The sequence below is a fragment of the Lissotriton vulgaris genome, chromosome 2_1 (assembly GCF_964263255.1).
Source record: "Lissotriton vulgaris chromosome 2_1, aLisVul1.2, whole genome shotgun sequence".
NCBI lineage: Eukaryota > Metazoa > Chordata > Amphibia > Caudata > Salamandridae > Lissotriton > Lissotriton vulgaris.
In genome coordinates this window covers 162,693,963-162,714,200 of record NC_141687.1, presented here as the reverse complement: position 1 = coordinate 162,714,200, position 20,238 = coordinate 162,693,963, and the positions used below count along the sequence as shown (strand labels likewise).

Sequence of the window (20,238 nt, the reverse complement as noted above, 5' to 3'; positions counted from 1 at the left end):
GAGCGCCAGATGAACTGCTCGAAGTTCCAGCATGTTGATGTGGTATGTCTGAAGGTTGGTCGACCAGCGACCCTGAATCTGAAGATGACCCATGTGAGCACCCCAGCCTTCTAGAGATGTGTCCGTTACCACAGACAGCGAAGGAAGAGGTTGCTGAAAAGGGACTCCCTGCAAGACATTCCGAGGGCGAGTCCACCACTGTATTGAGGTCAGTGCTGCTTGAGATAGGGTGATTCGATCCTCCCAATCTCCAGTCGCTTGGTCCCACTGATCTTCCACAGACTCTTGTAGAGGTCGCATCCTCAACCTGGCGTTCGGTATTAGGAAGATGAAGGACGCCATGGAGTCCAGTAGAGACGCTACTTCTCGCACCTTTGGACGAGGAAACTGAAGTAACTTTCTGCATTTCTGCCCCATGGAAGATAGTCTCTCCTGCAAAGGAAACGCTCTTCCTAAATTTGTGTCTAGAACTGCTCCCAGATAGTGGATAGTTTGCGTGGGATGCAGGACCGACTTTTCTGTGTTCACGTGGAGGCCGAGCCTGTGTAGTTGTTGAAGACACAGGTGACAGTCTTTGGTGGCTTGACGAGGGGACGGACTCTTCAGGAGCCAGTCGTCTAGATATGGGTACACAAAGAGACCTTTTTTGTGCAGACATGCCGCTACCACTGCCATGCACTTGGTGAATACCCTTGGTGCGGATTTTAGTCCGAAGGGAAGCACTTTGTACTGGTAGTGCTTGTTCCCTACCAGAAATCTCAAGTACTTCCGATGACCTGGTGTTATAGGAATGTGGAAGTACGCGTCCTGTAAATCCACCGAACACATCCAATCTCCAATTTGTAGATGAGGACATATCTGATGAAGTGCCAGCATGCGAAACTTCTCTTTGACCACCACCTTGTTGAGGGTTTGAAGATCCAAAATCGGTCTGAACTTGTCCTCTTGGTCTCTTTTGGGGACTAGAAAGTACCTTGAGTACACTCCTCTCCCCCTTTGGGATGGGGGTACCTCTTCGATTGCGTTTTTCTTTAAGAGGACGCTCACCTCCCTTTTGAGGAGTTTTAGATGGTACGAGCGAGTCTTTTTTGGAGGAATCGGTTGTGGTCTCTTCCGGAAACGTAGCGCATATCCATTGCGCAGTATATTCAGCACCCACTGATCTTTTGTGATGCTGACCCACTCTGCCAGGTGTTGCGAAGCACTTCCTCCCACTGGAATGGGTAACGGCGCCAGAGGAAGCCACTGCTCAGGCCTTGCCTCCTCTAGGCGTGGTAGAGGACTGATGATGTCCGCCTCTGCCCGATTTTCCTCCTCTGTATTGCGCTTTCCCTTGTGGCTTGTTTTGAGACCATTGAGGGGTTTGAACCCTCTGTTGGCCTCCCCGGTTCTTGTTGGTCTTGAAGCGTCGCTTGAACGGCTCTTTCTTTTTCTCCAGACCAACCGCCTTCACTGTGTCCAATTCTGTTTTCATGCGGGTCATTTCCTGATCGCCATGCTCCCCCGAAGAGTGAAGATCCTGAGAAGGGCAGATTGAGGATGCGCTGCTGGGCATCTGGTTTGAGACCAGTTAAACGCAGCCATGAAGATCTCCTCGCACATACTCCATGTGAGTAGGCATGTCCTGCTAGAAGGGCGTTATCTGCAGATGAACTAATCATTTGGTTCGCCACCAAACAGCCCTCCGTCACTGTTTCCTCAAAGTCCTTCTGGTCCTCCTTGGGCAATTTCTCTTTGAATCGTTCCATGGAGTCCCATAGAGCTCTATCGTACCTTCCGAGAAGTGCTGATGCACTAGAGACTTTCAGGGATGAAGCTGCTGTGCTGCACACCCTGCGTCCCCAAGAATCTTGAGTCTTGCTGTCTTTGTCAGGAGGAACTGAAGAAGAAGGAGCGACTGTGTGATTCTTCTTAGCTGAGGCTACTATAACTGAGTCCGCCGCAGGCTCTCCTTTCACAAAGATAGGATCCGAGTCGGCCGGCCTATATTTCTTTTGGATACGTGCCGGTACCGCCCTGATCGTTGCTGGCGTGAGGAAAACCTCTTTAATTGGGTCCATTATCCCTGGAACCAATGGGAGCAAAGGCCGTGTATATGATTTGTGACGAAGGGTCTCAAAAATCACAGTAGTGGACACCTCTGGAACAGCCATCTCTATATTAAGTTTGTGAGCACCCCTTTGTAAGACGTCCAGATACGTGTTGACGTCGTCAAGCGGGGAAGCTCTGGAGCGAGGGCTGTCTGCCAGCGTTGGAGAGTAATCCCCTTTAGAAGATCTAGATGAAGATGAAGAGGAGGGTGATGGAGTTCTCCTCCTCCTGTGGTGAGATTTCTCCTTCCTCACAGGTGATCTTCTAGGTCGTTCTTCCCTTCGAGGAGAACGTGATTCCCTCTGATGCACCCTTCGTGGAGATCTCTATCTCTCAGTCCGTACCTCCCTTCTTGGTGTTCGAGATCTGGGTTGCTCCCTCCTTGGTGATCGGGAGACGCTGGGGGTATGCGACCTGTCCGCTCTCCTCTCTCGTGAGCGTGACCGGTGACTGGTAGGACTCTGTCTGTCTGCCTCTTCTGCCAGCTGCTGAAGTGGGGACCTGTGTTCTGGACTCAAGTACCTTCGTAGTCTCTCCGTCGCTCCAGAATCCTTCCATTTACTCAACGGACCATACCATCTTGGCGAGAGTCTTGTCTGTGTGATATACCGCCGTTGGGGTGTCTTTTGCACCGGACTCCTACTCCTAGAAGAGGACCTCGATGAACCAGAGGTACTTAAGCAGGAATGGTGAGAAGCAGATTGTGTCACTAGGACTGTCGAAGGCACTGAAGGAGATCTCCGTCTCACCGGTGTTGGAGGACGTCTCAAAAGTCTTTCCCTTGATGTCGAACGCCTCTGCGGCGTCGACGGAGTGATAACCTTCGACGTCGAATGCTTCGACGTTGACCTGTGGTCCCTCGACGTCGATCGGCGATGATGAGCCGACGACGGAGTCTTCTCCCTTGACGTCGAACGGCGTCGTCCTGCCTTCGACGGAGGTCTCGACGTCGAACGGCGTTGCCCTGCCGTCGACCGAGGTCTCGACGTCGAACGGCGTTGCCCTGCCGTCGACGGAGGTCTCGACGTCGACCGACCTTGGTCTGTCGGCGACGGAGATGTCAATCGACGTTGTCCTGTCGTCGACGATGCCCTCGACGTCGACCTGACCTGTGGCGACGGCGGAGGATCGGACATCCTCGACGTCGAGCGCCGACGATGAAGATCCCATCCTCGACGGCGAGCGTCCGAGGGGGCTCTTGCTCCTCGACGCCGAGCGCCTCCGTGGAGACGTCGGCGGAGGTGTCACACTCTTAGAAGCCTGTCGACGTTGAGACGACGGCGGGTGTGATCTGTGCCTCGACGCCGATCGTCGCCTGGTTGACGACGGCGGAGGTGACTTAAGTCTTGACGTCGATGTTCTCGTCGACGGTGATCTCGTGGCTTCTCTCGCCGCCGATCGTCGCCTAGTTGACGACGGCGGAGCTTTCTTCGTCGTCGGTGAGCTTCTTTTCGACGACGACTTCATCGATGCCGGTCCCGACGTCGACGGAGTTTTTTCTCTCGAACTGTCCATCAGATGTTGTTTTTTCAGCGCCGAGCCCGGTGCTGAGGTTGATGGACACTCTGACTTGCCTTTGGAGGGAGTTCTGGGTCTCTTTGAACTCTTCCTCTCTGTAGATCTTCCTCTCATGGATCTCTGGGCCAGACCATAGAGTCTGTTCCTCTCTCTGTCTTTAAGAGTCCTCAAATAATGAGGGCATCCGGGGGCGTGGCTTGGACGCCGATCGGGATGGCGGCGTGAGCTGGCAGCTCCGCGCGGAATCCCGCTAATTCTCCTGTTTTTCGGGACCCTAGGCGACCCGGAGACGACGTTCCTGCCCTCTGAAGTGTACGGGGACAGCTGGACGTAATCGGAGAGTTGCTGGGGGACTGCTGGCCCCGAGGAGATCGAGGAAGGAGGCGGCCGAGGTGTAGCCCGGGGTGTGAAGAAAATGGCGGCGAGGAGGTCGGACGGTCCCGAACTTCAGCCCTGAGTCCGGCTGTCGCCAAGTAGCAAGGGACCCTGCACCCGGCTGCCCGACGCACTAAGATTGGCGGCGCGATGCCCTGAGACCAGGGGACGCTGCCCGACTCACCCAGAAGATTAGGGGCTCTCGTCGGCCACCGCCCTACGACTCATCCTCCCCCCACAGGCCCGTGGGGGGTGACGGAACGGAGCTCGTCCGCCTGGCCATTGTTCCTGAGACCATCGGCGGGGACATAGCACTGCCCGGTGCCCGGTGGCCGGCACGGACCCACGGGCGTACCCGCAGAACGGGTGACCGGACTTGTGACGCAGTGCCCTGACATGGCGGCGATCGGAGGGCCGATGCCCGGGAGCCGCGAGGGGGACTCGGCGACATCGACTCGGCTGAGTGAGAGTCCCTCCCCGGAGCTTGACCAGGAACAGCGGCTGAACCGGCGCTTGGATGCCATCCTTGAGGCGATCACCTCCACTAAGGAGGCATTGCACAATGACATTGCCCAAGTGGCCACGGGCCTGGGGCTGCTACGCGCGGATCACGCGAAGCTGGCGGATCGGGTCAAGGATCATGACCAACTATTGCTGGACCTAAAGCCATCGGTGGTGACCGCGGAGCACAGGATCACGGACATTTTGGCCCGACTGGACACTCTGGAGCGGAGGGCGGAGGATGCCGAAGGCCGCAATAGGCGGAACAACGTGCGGGTCGTAGGCCTGCCGGAACGGATTGAGGGGGAGGATGCGGTGGCCTACATGGAGAACTGGTTCCGCACTGTGGTGGCGCCGGAGGGGCTTACTCCATTTTTCACTCTGGAGCGAGCTCACCGGGTGCCCGCTCGCCCGCCGGGGCTTGGCCGCCCCCCCCGACCGATGGTGGTGCGGCTCCTCCACTACAAGGACCGAGATCTCCTCATCCAGCGGGCCAGGATGTCGGGCCCTTATGAGGTGGAGAACAGCAAGGTAACGATCTTTCCGGATTATACGCAGGCGGTCCAGAAGGACAGGGCATCGTTCCTTGCTGTGAAGAAGGAGCTCAGGGAGGAAGGCATCCAGTACTCCTTGCTCTACCCGGCCAAGCTGCGGATTATCATGGATGGCACCACACACTTTTTCCAGACTCCGGACGAAGTCTGGCAATGGCTTGAGTCGTACAGAGCGGGGACAGACAGAACGCACCAAAGTCGGCGAGACCAACCCAAGCAGCCCCGGGTGCGGCAGTCACAACGCATCAGGTCCCGCAACAGGCGCCAGCGGGAGAAACGGGAGGCTCAGATGGCGGCGGAGAAGAGGGATACACTCGCAGCGACGGCGGCCATTACAGGGTCGCAACAGAACAGTGAACGGGCCGATACGGACTCGGGAGGGGAAGGCAGCAGAACAGGAGAGGAACTTTCGGAGGCGGAGAGCCAGAAGGGGCCGAAAGTAACCCCACAGACTTCGGATGATATTTTCTGCGGCTGAGATAGAACTGGGACTAGATCGGGACTTCATGGTAGGGCGATATCCTGTTGCTGGGGGGCGGGTTGCCGGGTGGGGGAGCTGTGTGTTTCGGAGGGGATGAAGTGCGGGACGCGGGCTCCGCTAGCTGGGGTCGGCGGAGACTCACCCCCCCTAGGCCCTTAAGGTCGACTGTGGTGGAGACCACAGGGTAAGTGTGTGAGAAGTTGGATCAAGGTTTGGATGGGGGCGGCCATTGGGTTCGTGTGCTCTGTCCTGGGGAGTGGGGTTTGGGGAATGTTTCAGTTTTGGGACTGTTTGGGGGGGGGGCAACTGCATTGGGGGGGCCATGGATCGTTGTTATTTGATTCGGACTGTACGGAATTGGAATGGGGACATTACCTAATTTGAAATGCCTAACGTGGAATGTCCGGGGGCTGCGGACTATGGTGAAACGTCACAAAGTACATGCATACCTGGTACGCAGAGGGGTTCAGATAGCTATGCTCCAGGAGACTCATCTCACCAAAAAAGAGTGCGCTGCCTTGCAGAAAAGATGGCGGGGCCAGGTTTTTGGCACCACTTACTCAGCGTATGCCAGGGGGGTCTTGATCTGGGTGAGGGCGGGGATACCCTTTCAAGTGCTGAATCAGGTAGTAGATCCGGATGGCAGGTTTGTAGCGGTGGAGGGGAGGTTATATGGACGGGATGTGGTTTTCTGTTGTGTTTATGCACCGAACTCTGACCAGGGCCGATACTTTGATAGCCTCTCGGGGTCCTTGGCCTCTTTCCTGGCGGGTCCGATAGTGCTAGGGGGGGACTTCAACTCGATTACGGATGTGGCTCTGGATAGGTCCCATCCCCCCCTAGTAGACTCTCCTGTGCGCAGGCTGGCCGCGCACAGGAAGGACTGGCAAGAACGATGGGGGTTGCTGGATGTCTGGAGGGAGGGGCACAGGGGAACCAGGTATTATTCCTTTTATTCCGCTCTCCATGATCTACATGTCAGGATCGATTCGGTGCTTTGCGGGGGCTCCCTAGCCCCATTGATTACCCATGCGGAGTACCTGGCTAGGACTATATCCGATCATAACCCCCTATTGGTGCATATTCAGTGGCAGAGGGAGCGCTCAGTAATACCAACATGGCGGCTTCGGCCGGAGACGCTAGAGGATTCTGTGTTCGACGATGCGGTCCGGCAAGGCATTGATAGTTATTTCGGTGTGAATGAAGGCACGGCGGCGAGTAGGTCTACTGAATGGGATGCAATGAAAGTGGTGGTGAGAGGGGTGTGCTTGGGCAGGTTCTCGAATGCTCGTACGACTGTGCTGAATGACCTAATGAAAGCGGAGGAAACTTTGAGGGACTTGGAGCGCCGCAGGCCAACTAGGCCAGGTCTACAGGCCCAGTTGTTGGAGGCGAAGGAAGTGGTAGCCGCGGAGACGGAACATTTGAGATGTTATGACTATAGGCAGTACATTATCAGGGCACACGCAGAAAGGGACAAGGTGGGTACCCTCTTGGCCAGACTAGCTAGCCCGGAACTTAGGGGCTGCCCGATCCTCAGTATTAATAATGCGCAGGGAGAGATGGTATACTCTCAGGCAGCTGTATTGGACCGCTTCAGGGGATATTATGAGGACCTGTATCGGAGTCAGTTGGGAGTGGGGGTTCAGGACATCGCGGAGTACCTGGGGGAGAGGCCGCTTTCGGTCCTGGACGAGGAAGACGCGAAGGAACTGGGTAGCCTGATCACGCTTACGGAAATTCGGGTGGCTATCAAACATATGGCCCGTAACAAGACGCCCGGGGTGGACGGACTGCCAATCGAGTTCTATCAACACTATGTGGACATTCTGGCGCCCAGGCTGCAGGTGGTGTATACGGAAGCCTTCGAGAAGGGGGCATTGCCTGGCTCCATGCGGGAGGCCTTGATAGTACCGCTCCTCAAGCCTGGCCGGGATGCCGCGGACGTGAGGTCTTATCGCCCGCTGTCCATGCTGACGGTGGACTATAAGATCCTGAGTCGCATCCTAGCCACTAGACTGGCCCCGCACATGACGGGCCTGGTGCACAGGGATCAGGCCGGGTTTATACCCACGAGGAGTACGGCGATGAATATCCGCCGCCTGGTGGGAATAATGGACGCCATCTTGGATGGGGAGGGAGTGCCGGCGGTTCTATCCGTGGACATCGAGAAGGCCTTCGATAGCTTGGAATGGCCTTTCTTGGATGGAGTGCTGGAGAGGTTTGGCATGGGCGACGGGTTTCGAAGGTGGACGAGGGTCTTGTATACCTCGGCGACGGCGAGAGTTCGATTGGGCGGCCTGGTATCGGCAGCGTACCCGGTGGGCAGGGGAACACGACAGGGATGCTCTCTCTCCCCTCTGTTGTTTGCCCTGGCGATGGAACCCTTGGCGGTCCATGCGCGGTCAGGCGACCGATACGCGGGGATAGTGAGTGATGGGCAATGGCATTATATATCGGTCTATGCGGATGACTTGCTCCTGTACCTAGCTGACACCTCGGGAGCACTGGTTGGAGCGATGGATCTGTTGTCTGAGTTCGGCCGGCTGTCGGGCCTTAAGGTCAACTGGGCGAAGACTTGCGTGTTTCCGCTGAGAGCGGGATCGCCAGCCCCTAGCAGCGACTTGGGTGTGGTATGGGAACCCTCTTGCATCACCTACTTGGGTGTCCGCATTTACCACTCGGCTGCTGACCTTTTGGAGGGTAACATTGGCCGTTGTGTCCGGGCACTGCGGGGCAGCTTGTCTTTCTGGTCGACCCTCCCGCTGACAGTCCTGGGCAGGATAGCACTGTTGAAAATGGTGGCGCTCCCCCGCTTCCTCTATTATTTCCGAACGCTGCCTGTCTGGATTCCCCAGGGGGTGTTTAGGGAACTGCGGTCAATGATTACTGGCTTTCTATGGGGGCATGGCCGCCGCAGAATAGCCCTGAGCACGCTACTTCGCCCCAAGCTGGAAGGGGGCATGGCCGTGCCCGACCTTGAGCTGTATTATCTAGCGGCACAGTTGCAGGTCCTTACGCAGAACGTGGCCAGGGTGTTCCGGGGACCGGAGGAAGACCGGGATCGGGGGATACAGCGCCACGTGCTGTCATACATCATTATGCAGCAACGGCTCGAGTTACGGGCCCTCACCATGGAGGAGCGGACGCTCCGGCTGTGTTGGCAGAGGAGCCTTCGGAGAGCGAGGGCGTCGCGGCCTTATGCCCCGGAGATCCCGATGGGGATGTTGACGGCATTGCCGCACGGAGGAGACTGGTCCCCGTTGTTGAACTGGGAGGAGGCGGGGTTGCAGGTGGTGGGCGACTTGTACATAGATGGGGCGTTGGCGCCGTTCGAAGTGCTCCGGGACCAGTTCGGACTGCCTGAGGGGGGCTTCCTCCTACATGCGGCAGTTGTGGCTGCCGTACAAAAGCACTGGAAAGAGGGGCTCCTGGAACCCGCGACGACTATGGCGTGCCAATATGTGGTAATGGCGGCTGGTACATTTAAAGCTGTGACGTGCCTCCATAATAGGATGCTGAACGAAGGGCTGGAACCACTCCACGGGCTCAAAGCTAAATGGGAGGTGAGCGTTGGCCGGCCCATACCGGACACGGCATGGGGCCATATCCTGCGACGCACGTGGAAGAGCACTAGGAACGCGCGCTTTCAGCAGGTCCATTTCTATGTGCTCCATAGGGCCTATTTAACTCCAGAGAAACTACAGCGGTACTTTCGGGTGCCGGATGCCTGTTGCCCCCGGTGTTCGTCCCTAGGGGCGGACATGGACCACTTGTTTTGGGGGTGTCCACAACTGGGATCCTATTGGGCGGAGGTAGGGGAACTCCTGAATGAAGTGACTGACAGGGAGGTAGAATTCGACATGGCGGCGTGCCTATTGCTCTGGTTTCCGCATACTAAGCACACCAAGGTGACAAGTAAATTTATAGACCTGGGTCTGATATTGGCACAGAGGGAAATATCGTGGCACTGGAAGTCCAGGGGAGGTCCCTAACTGCGTAGATGGAAGAATGAGTTGCTGCGGTGGTCTGACTGCGAGAGCGTGCTCCGGATGAAGCAAGCAGTAAAGTTGGGGAATGAGAAGGCACTGGATGCGGCGCGTGCATGGGAGTTAGTGGTACAGGCTTTGCGTGATGCTTTGGTTGAGGATGAGGAAGGTGAGAACTAAGCCGCTGGACACCGCGGGGCGAACACAGAAGTATGGAACTACGCACTGTAGTGGACCCATCCAGTTCAATAGAGCGAAGCACACACCTTAGCAGTTGCCAGGGGGGGGGGGGCTTTGGGGGGGTTGGTTGTAGGGGGGTTTGGGGAGGGCCGGAAGCCATTGGAGGATTGCTTGTTGAGGCCTTGGACCTACTGGGACGGGGGGTATTGAGTGGTGGGTAGACTGATTGGGTGGAACGGCCTGGTACGAAGGCCCGTATAGCCTAGAGCAGGCCCCGGCAGGGGCGATTACATTGATTTCCACGGAGATGGCTGACGGGAATGTTGTTGCGGGTGGGGGGGTAAAAGCAGATACGCAAAACGACCTTCCGCCAGGGTCCCAATGGGACGTACACTGTGATGTGTTCCTTTCGAGCGATGTGATATGCCGCCCGGCCTCCGGGATGCGGGCTGAATGGCTGTGTACAACTGTGAACTATCTTTGGACGGGGGGAGCCCACGAGTGCACTGGCTGTTTAATTTTATCCTGTGGTTTATAACTCTGCAATAAAAATATAATTAAAAAAAAAAAATAATGAGGGCATCCTGACAGGAAAACCTCACAAAAAATCGACTGCTAAGCAGTTATTTACTTGACCCTGATGTTAAAAGTCAAAGTAAATCAAAAAATTGTTCTTTAGAAGATTTTCTGACTGAAAAAGGCAGAAAAGTGTGGAGCTGTGAATCCAGGGTCCTTCCTGAAGGAGCCGGAAAGAACAACTGACCTAACTGTAACCCCTGAGGCATGATGGGAAGCTAGGGGCAGAGGTGCCTTAAAGGCACGGCGTCACTTTTAGTACATTCAGCTACAAGTTAGCTTTTCAGTCTTTTTAGACTGGGTATTTGCAATGCAGCCTGGGAGCTGTATATGCTTACAGTGTGTTATAAGATCTTCTACTGCTTTCTAAGCATTAAAACAGTTTCTAAACAAGCATTGGTGTTGTTTCTCATGTTTCTAATGCAAATACACATGTATGGTGGAAATTCTTCACAGCATATTCCAGCTCTACTGTTTTATTTGGCTGCAATTGCTTATTTTTATATATATATATATATTTATATATATGTTTATATATATGTGGGGCACATATAATATATTGTTTCCGGGGTCCCGCGCATGGGCGGGAATATTCTAATGCTTATGACTATTGATGAGGATCCCCTGGAAGAGAACCGCGAGGATTATAATGCACTTAAGAGTATATGGTAAGCGTTATCATGGAACAGCTATTAGGACTTGGTTCTGCAGGCTGCAAATGGGCTCAGCTCATGCCAGAGCACCATCTCACATAATTCCAAGCACTCTGCCTTCAGGATTGTTAAGGCCTGCCATAGGAGTGACTGATAGGAATATATGTGTCCATTTTAGGGTTAGATATAGGAATACTATATCTAAAGCAACGGGTGATTACACAACCTTGCCCCAGCTGTCGTGCAGCCAGTTGTGTCAGATTTGGATGGCCAGCCAGGGGTGGCATAATACATGCTGCAGCCCCTGGTATGCCCTGGGTACACCTATGCCCTGGGTACCTAAGGTACACTGTACAGGGACTGATAAGGTGACTCAGTATCCAATTAGATATGTACCTAAGGTACATGAAATCCATTTTACAGAGAGAGCAGTGGGCCTGGGGTCCTGAATAGCAGGGTCCCAGATCAACTAAGTCGAAAAACCAGCAAAACACCAGGCAAAAAGTTGGGGGCAACCATAGTCAGATATCCACCTTCCTACATACACTATATGTAGACCCCTCCTCCGAATGTAAATGTGAATGTGGCGTATTTGTATAGCGCGAACAGTGACCCGGATGCATCCCGGCGCTTGTACTCCTACCACAAGGAAACCCCTCCTGGCTTTTCCTTGTGGGGTGTCCACTCCTGGGCATCCCATGGTGAAACCAGGCATCCCTTGTGTATCAGGGGGCCTTTGTGGAGACTAAGCAAGCTATTGCCCAGAGTTGCAGCGTGGGACCCATGCTTAGAATCGGCACTGAGGCGAGAATATCCGGTCAGAGGAATTTAAGCCCGAAACCCGCCGAGGCGGGAATTGAACCCTGGTCCCTGGCCAGCGTTCTGCATCAAGGTCTGCCGCTCTAAGCATTGAGCCACACTTCTCCACCGAAGCCACGGTCGGAGGAGAGACAAATACAGTGTCTGGCGAAGTGTCTATACCACTGGCCTCCCCAAGCTCATATGTCCAGTCCTGTTGAGACTGGCACTCCAGTGCCAGAGGGTCCTCAGACCCCTCCCAATCTTCCTCGTCACCCATTTCCTGTAAAACAGGATTAGTAGACGGGGCCTCCTCATGGAAATAAAAATCTCCAAAGGCCGTCGGAAGCGGCGCCCAGCGGCGCCGTTCCAGCGCCAGAGTCGGACCGCAGGGAACATTGGGGACGGCGTCCACAGTGGGCGCCGGGGGTGACACCCGTTGGGCCGGTGAGGTCGTGAGGTCGACCGGCGACGACCCGGATCCGGAAGCGGATCCGGTGAGGTCCTGCGGCGCCGGGACCGAAGTCGCCTGCGGTGTCGGGGCCGAAGCACCCGACGGCGTCGGGGCCGAAGCGCCCGACGGCGTCGGGGCCGAAGCGCCCGACCCGCTAGGGCCTCCAGTCGGGACCGTTGGGCTCGGAGGCGCCACGGAACACGACTGAGGAGGGAGGGACCTCATGGCCATGAGGTACCGCTCGATCTCCTCCAGCTTGCGACTCCCGCGTGGGCGGTGTCGCCCGAGCCCCCGGCCGCATCGTGCGAGCGTCGGGGTGGGTCAGAGGAACGATGACGTCTCTCCGACCTCTCATGCCTCTTACCTGAGGACTTGGAGCCTGACGTCCGGTGTCCAATCCCGGAGCTGCGATGACTCCGACCCCGCGATCTGTCCCTTGACCTTCCGTGGGACCGGGACCTGGAGTGGCGCGGGGCCGACTGCCGGAGCTCGAGCCGCTTGCTGGACCGCTCCCGCCTGGCCTTCGACGTCAGGGCCCGGCAGATGGAGCAGGTGCGGTCGTCGTGGTCGAGGCCTAAGCACTTCAGGCACCGGCGATGGGGATCCGTAACCGACATCAGTCGGTCGCACTTCGAGCAGGGCTTGAACCCGGGCATCCCTACCGGCACCGATAGAGTCTAAGACTCGAAGAAAAAGACCAAAAAGTTCAGTCAAAAAATGACTAGGGGTAGAGCTTCTCCGGATCTGCGCTAGCTGGCGCGGAAAAAAGAAGAACTGACGTCAGTGCGCATGGGCGGCGTCTAAGTACTCCGACGACTTCATTCCGGCGCTAACAACGCCGACGACGGACGCGGAGCCGCAAACGACGCCTACTGACGCGCAGGGGTATTGCTACGCAAAAAAATTCCAGATCCAGTCTGACGCCTGGGGATATTCTAAGGTAAGGAATCTATCACTAACGTGTCTCTTTCAGATGACGCCGGCGACGGACGTGGAGCCGCAGACGACGCCTACCGACGCGCAGGGGTATTGCTACGCAAATATTTCCGGATCCAGTCTGATGCCTTGGGATATTCTGAGGTAAGGAATCTATCACTAACGTGTCTCTTTCAGATGTGTATCTGTATCCTATATCAAAACTAGGCTTACTGGATATGTTGCCACTTGTTATGCTTTGTAATAACTTATCTCATCAAATTCAGAACTATCACAATTTTATCAGCCCAACACTTACCAACAAGCTGTTTTCTTCCTGTAGAGTTATGCAGCGGTGCTCCAAGTCTTGCAAAGCAGATACTAATTCAGCGTTTTGCTTTACCAGGGGGCTGCTGTCCGCATTCTGGATAGATACATATACAGTTAGGCTTGTGTCCCATTAGACAGTTATTACAAGATCCGTAATATTTTACTAAGTAATACGTTATATTCAATAGAAAGAAACATGAGAAAGCTAGTTCAGTTGTATATTTACATACACAAGAATAGAACGTGTGAAATAACAGGTTCATGTCATGCAATACAAAAAATATACCATCACTATAAGCAGTACATCCACATCTATATTGTAGACCTCAACTGTAGTTATAGGTAAGCACGCTCTGGACTTCGCCCCCCACACAGGCCACCACATTTTTTATTTTGATAGCATAGAGTAGTGAGCATGCATTGAGGCTCTATTGAGGGGAGGAGGGTTTGTTATGTGTGAATTTAATAAAACATACCCAAGCTAAAGACCCGTAGGTAAAAGTAAGCAACTTTTTTCGCCCCAACAGTGTATCTTTAATAGAAGTGCATGCCTGAATTATGACTGGTCGGTAGAAATCCACATAAAAGAAGGTGGGAAAAAGTTTTTCTTTCTGAAAGAAATATTGAAGAGTCAGAGGACCAACTGCTGCCTCTTATCTCGACTAATTATCAAGGCAGTAATACTTTGCAAAGGAAAGGCTCACTATCCCAGGGCACAACCATGCATGTGACTTAAGAGGAAGACTCGTGTTAAGAGGGCTGATGGGGACACCACCACTTTTGTGGAGTGGACTTTTACTGCCAGTCCAGAAGATCCAAAAAGGTGATTCGTCTTTCGGAAAAGTTTCATCCGGTCAAAGTAAAATATTAGGCAACATTACACAAGTTTGGATACTGAGAGAATGCATGTTTGTTTCTGCTACCGAGGCTGCTATCGCGCTGAACCTTGGAGATAAACTAAGGGTTTCAGAGTAACGATGGCACTAAAGAACTGAAGTTACTGTTACAGTTCCTGAATATAGAAATCATCTGGCCAACTTGACTAACTGATATTATGGTCAGTAAAAGACCTATAGTACGTTCGATGGTGAAGCAGAATATTTTTACTTAAGTAAAAAAGTGCATGTACATAAACTTTTTGATGAGGGGTGAGGTGGTGTGAGAATACGCACTGGATGTGTATTTGTCGTCTGTATTTTCAAATGGCAGCCATGTGGACCAGGACTGAGGATCTGTAGTTATTTGGAGAGGTTTGGCCTGAAGATCTTGGTGGTGGTTGCCCTGGTACAGTAAACTTCTTTCCACTTTAAATAGTAGTTTTTCAAATTATTTTGGCACTGATGATTCCTAGGTGTGGGTCAAAAATCAGTCCTGTGCACCGGTCTCACCTGCTCCACAAAGTTACGAGCTACCTGGGAGAGCAGTGGTTTATAACGCCCCCTCGCTCTACCTGCGGCCCCAGGTCCTGAAACCCCCATTGGGGGGTTCAAACCATTGGCCAGGGTTTGGCGCCCCCCCCGGGCGCTCCTGCAAGGGGTGTCCTTCTGGGAGCTTTTGGGCACCCAGAACTGGTTCTCCCCTGGGGCTCGGCGTGGGTTATGGTGCCAGCCCCTGAGCTGCCCCCCTTCGGGGGGGAGCGGCTTCCTCTTCAATAACCCCCGCACTGCACCCATTCCGTGGGAGAGATACTCCCCAACACTGCCTCCCATGTATCCCAACAAAAGTAGCCAACAAGGATTTGTATATGCTGTGGTCGTTGTTGGCCTCAGTTTTATTAGGATTAAACATGGACTGGTTGTCTGGTCATCATTTAGCATGACACATTTGGTCATTTGCGAACTGTCATATGTGGTCATAAATCATACATGTCATCATCATATTGTGTAGATTATCTTGTGGTACAGTCAGTTCGTAAATGGCCCGCAAACCAGTTCTTTGTTAGTCCTTGGTAGTCCTCTTTGTCATGTTACTTCTGGGACCACCATTTGGTTGGTCGCTCACACCCTCTGCGTGTAGGGAGGGGTTGCTTCTCCCCCGGAGTTAGGCCCCCAACTCGCTACCTTTGTGTGCCCTGCCGTCCGGCCGGGTCTGGGCTGCGAGCACCGTCTCCTTTTGCTACTCCCGTCCTTGGCCCGGCCACCTCACCCTGCCGTGCGGCATCCAAAAGTGAGCGGCCCTCCTTCTATACATCGCCCTGTCGGTGTGTCTCCTTAGCCAACCACTGTACCAATTTCCGCCACGCCGCAGGAAGGCCAACGTCTTTCTGATGCTCCTCCCGCCAGCCAGAGTTAAACATTTTTTTTTATTTACAACCTGCCAGGGCCATTGCGCCCCACAAATTATTCCAAAACACCTTCAACCCTTCATCAGACAGGTGGACCCCGTCCTGAGCGTACAATTCCGGGCATCCAAGATGGATTAACCCATGCCTGATGGATTCCAAACCGTTGGTCTTGCAGAATTTGTGCATTGCGATGTCCAGTTTACTCCTGGCGTTATCTACTGCCTTGCTTGACTCGGCGCCCCTCCACTGCTTCCTACTGACCATCTCGGACCATACGATAGTCGTGGGCAGAACGATGTGGATGCCCTCGTCAAGTCCGTGTGAATGGCCTCCCCCAATGCTTTGAGTCCCATTTGGGCCAGATCATTGTCACTGTGATAAATGATTAGCACATCCGGGTGCCATGCTGATTCTGCGAGCAGGTTTCCGAGTGTTACTGGCAGCTGGCTCCACTTCATCCCAGGTTTTCCCACCCAGCAGATGCCCTTGGCTCTGGGTTTAACTGCCATCCTATGGCCTGCTTGCTGCCACCATATCTGCATCCTGGACACGAAGGAATGGCCCACTACCCACAACGGCCCGGGACGGTTTCCAACGGGAGAAAAGAATTGCAAGGTCAGGCGGCTGTGGCAGTAATGCCGGTGCCCTGCCCAGTCCCTTTTGACACCCTGCCGGGCGGCATCCCAAGGTGACCCCACTGTGCCACTCACCCTGCTGTGCGGCATCCCAAAGTGAGCGGTCCCGGGCCTTGCCCGTGTGCCGTAGACTAGCTGTGGTCGGATGTAAGTTTTGTATGCACGGGACCGCCATCTGCCAACCGCTTGGATTCTTTCCTGTGGCATGCCATGCTGCGATGCCGAGGTAGCTGCTCCAATCCTAAAAGAGTGAGGGGCAAAGGATTCTGAGGGGAGCCCAGCCTTGGAGAGGGTCTGGCGCATCACGGCGGTGAACTGAAATTTGCTAAAATTGTTCCTATCTTGATGTTTGAAAAGTGGCTCCTCACCCTCAGGACGGGCTACCATGTATCTGAACAGGCAGCACACCACAATATTTGCTCTCTTTAATGCATTACAGGTGTACCACATCGCCCTTTCCTGCTTGGTCCTTTTTTGACCTTCTCAAAATGATCTCCACTGACTCTGCTCTGGGCCTGGTGTCTGTGGCCTTGAGGCACCGCTGTGCTGTTCCCTGCCTCCTCGGTGCCACCAGTTCGCTGATGTGGAAAGAACCGAAGAATGCAGTGGTGAATGCTGCCTGAAAATGCTGGAGCTCAAATCTGTCCCTTGCGCATGATACCAGTGCCTCCATCAGCTGGCCCAGCTTCTTGAAGTCATCTTGGAGAAATGGGCTATGGCTGCCAGATGGGCCTGTGCCCAAGACCTTGCCTCTTTGATGGTGAATGCCCATTGTGTGAATCGCTCCACTGCTCTTTGTGTCCTCGCCCTATTGCTCAGTGATTGTATGCCCCCCATCTTCATTACTGTGGTTGCGTATTTCCTGTATCGTTTTGCTGCTTCCGGGGTGAGGGACTGATTCACTAATGGTGATAGATCTATCCCCCCAGGTCCCACAGGTCTGCTGTGAAAGGGGTCATATCTTTGTCCGCCCCTGGCACCATTTCCCTGAAACGGCTCATCTGAGACCTGGACAGGGCATCTGCTACTGCGTTGTCCACACCTGGGACACGAGGCGCCTTCAGCTCCAGGTTCCCCTCCAGCTGTAATTTAATTAACTGTCACATTAGCCTTAGCGTGTCAGGGCACCTTGCTGAGCCTTTGTTAATGGCCTGAACAACCCCCCTTGTTGTCTGACCACAGTGTCAGCTTCATGTCTTTTATCTCTCATTTCCAAACCGTCAATGCCACTATGATTGGGAAGTTCAAGGAATGTTATATTACTGGTGATGCCCCTCCGGCAACCCGCTTGCGCACCATTTTTTCCCTAAGGATTGCCCCAAAGCCCGTGCTCCCTGATACATCTGTGAATAGGGCTATCTGTCTGGCTGTTACCCATCCTTTTCTTCAGATTAGGATGTCATTAAAATCTGTCAGGGATTTGTCCCACATGGATCCTGCTTGATACCCCACTCCTAAGCGGATGTGGTGGTGTTTTTGGGAGAAACCTGAAGTCAACTGGGTGAGGCGCCTGGCAAAGATTCTGCCTGCGGGGATTACCCTTGCAGCAAAGTTGAGCTTACCAATCATCCTTTGTAACTCGTGGAGTGTTGCTTTGTTGCCGCAAAGGCCTCTCATTTCCTCCCTGAAGTCCTTCACTTTTTCCCCAGGTATGTCTGGCCGTTCCTGCCACAGAGTCCAGCTCTATGCCTAGGAATGTGAGTTTTGTGGTGGCCCTACCATCTTATCTGGTGCTAGGGGGGCCCCCAAGATCCCTGCCAGTTCCTTGAATGCCGCCAATGTGCTGCCGCAAACTGTGGACCCAGAGGGGCCTGTACACATAAAGTCGCCCAAGTAGTGAAATTTCCCCCCTAGCGGGTGTCTAAGAAAGTGTCAAACTGCTCAAAATATGCGCAGGATATTGAGCAACCCATGGGCATTGCTTTGTCAATGAATAGGTCCCCCTTCCACTGGAAACCTAACAGGTGGAAGCTGGACGGATGCACTGGCAATAGCCGGAATGCGGACTTAATGTCCGCCTTGGCCATGAGCGCCCCCTGCCCTGATACTTTTACCAGGTCAATTGCATCGTCTACCAATGCATATCCCACAGAGCAAGCCTCTGCACTTAACCCGTTGTTGACTGAAGTCCCCTCGGGAAATGAGAGATGGTGGATGAGTCTAAATTCCTCTGGCTCCTTATAAGGGACCACCACCAGGGGGGGAGATGACCAGGCCCTTCTGTAAATGTGGTGGAAGGGAGCCCTCTACCCTGCCTACTGACCTCTCTTTGTTGATTTTAGTGTGCACCACTCCTGGGTGTTGTAGTGCAGATTTCAGTTTTTTTGCCCCCCCAAGTGGTAGTGGGCCTGTAAAAGGTATCACAAAGCCTTCCTCAAAACCTTCAACTAGAACTGTTGCATCTGCTTTGTTAAGGTATTTGTTCGCCAGTCTGCGCAGCTGCTGTGTGTTAATCGGGGACCTGGCTAGCGGACATTCTTGTAGCCCCTGTGCCCCCCCCACTAGCCCCCTTTCGCTAGTCTTTTCTTTTCTTATCGTTTTTGTCTCCTTTGGGCTCCTGCTTGCCCCGGCACCCCACTGCTGGGTGCCCGCCCCCACAGTTGGAACATGCATGTTGAAATTTGCAAGCTGTACCCCATGAGCAGTTCCCGGCATCATATTTCCAGCAAATTGCTGTGTTTCCTTTAGTGGATGGGGGTTTCCCTGTGCTGTGCTTCGCTCTGTGAAAGCCCTTGACCCTCCCCCTGGTGTGGGAGCTCCGAAAGGCCTGGTTGCTTCTCCCTGCCCATGCCTCTACCTCTTTGGCCACCAGCATTTTGTGTATAAAACCAGATACGTCCTCATTCCATTCCATCTCTGGGTGTCTCTGCATCATAAGCCTGAAACCCTTGTCGTATTCGAGCCATGCGTCCCCGGGAAACTGCCTTTGGACCCAGTGAATGTTGGCCTCATAAAGCCAGAGGTCTGCTGCGCAGCGTGGGAATTTTTCAACTATGATGCATGCCATAATTCTAAAGGTATCCAGCCAATTAACGAAATTCCTTCCTTTCTTTCCTTGCGCTGCACCTTTCTCTTCTATCCTCATCTTTCTTGTCATATGTTGTGAGGTCCAACCCCTCCAGCTCAATCTCTAGTAGGGAGAAAATGTCTATAAATTCCTATCGCCATATCCTTTCTTTGACTGCCAAAGGAATAGGGCTCGCTAAACTGGTGGCTCTTGTGGTCAGGGAAGCGGGACCAGGGGATGGCCTAGTGTATGCATCTGTGGCAGCCGCCTCCTGTGTTGGGCTGCTTGTGTTCCCCGTGTACCCCCATGCCGCCACTGGGGACCCCTGTTCGCCCTGGGCACCCTGAGTCACCTGCCCCTGCAGTCTAGACTGTCGCGCCCAACCTGGGTCTAATAGGTGCAAAGGCATACCTGATGTCTCTTCAACGCGCTGCTCCCCCGGTCCATCCGCCCCTCGTGCCCCAGACCCTCAAATACCAAGGGGGCCATTGATTTAAAACATTCCTGAACAATTGTGGTAATATGCTCACTGCTTGCCACTCTGCTGACTGCCCCGCCGTGCTAGCTTGTCCTCGCCGCTGCGTCCCCAGGTGACTGCTCTCTCCTCTGTGGTTTCTTCCTAGGGGCTTTCAATTGGGCTTGTCTGGGGGCTGCGGTCTTGCGTTTCTTAGATGACGGTGGATCACTGCTGTCCTCCACCTGGGCCCCTGACCCTTCTCCTCCTGTCTGGCCCAAGTGTGGTTGTAACCAGTCGTTGCCATGGACTGCTGACACCTCCCTGATGCGCCTCAACAGCTCGGCGAGGGGCTCTGGCTGGCCCTCAGACATTGATTGAGGCAGGGTGCTGCCGCCCTAGGATGCACCAAAAGAAGGAGCTGCTTCAGTGAAAATACAGTT

General features: G+C 54.1%; 1 protein-coding gene across 1 annotated transcript in view; it reads right to left on the bottom strand.

The window, feature by feature from the left end:
- Window positions 1–20,238, bottom strand: part of TSPOAP1 (TSPO associated protein 1) — a 2,768,302-nt gene that overhangs the window by 2,410,229 nt on the left and 337,835 nt on the right. The window contains exon 12 of the mRNA XM_086954028.1: window positions 13,405–13,509. Coding sequence (XP_086810154.1) covers window positions 13,405–13,509 — 105 coding nt within the window. The remainder of the gene's footprint in view (window positions 1–13,404; window positions 13,510–20,238) is intronic.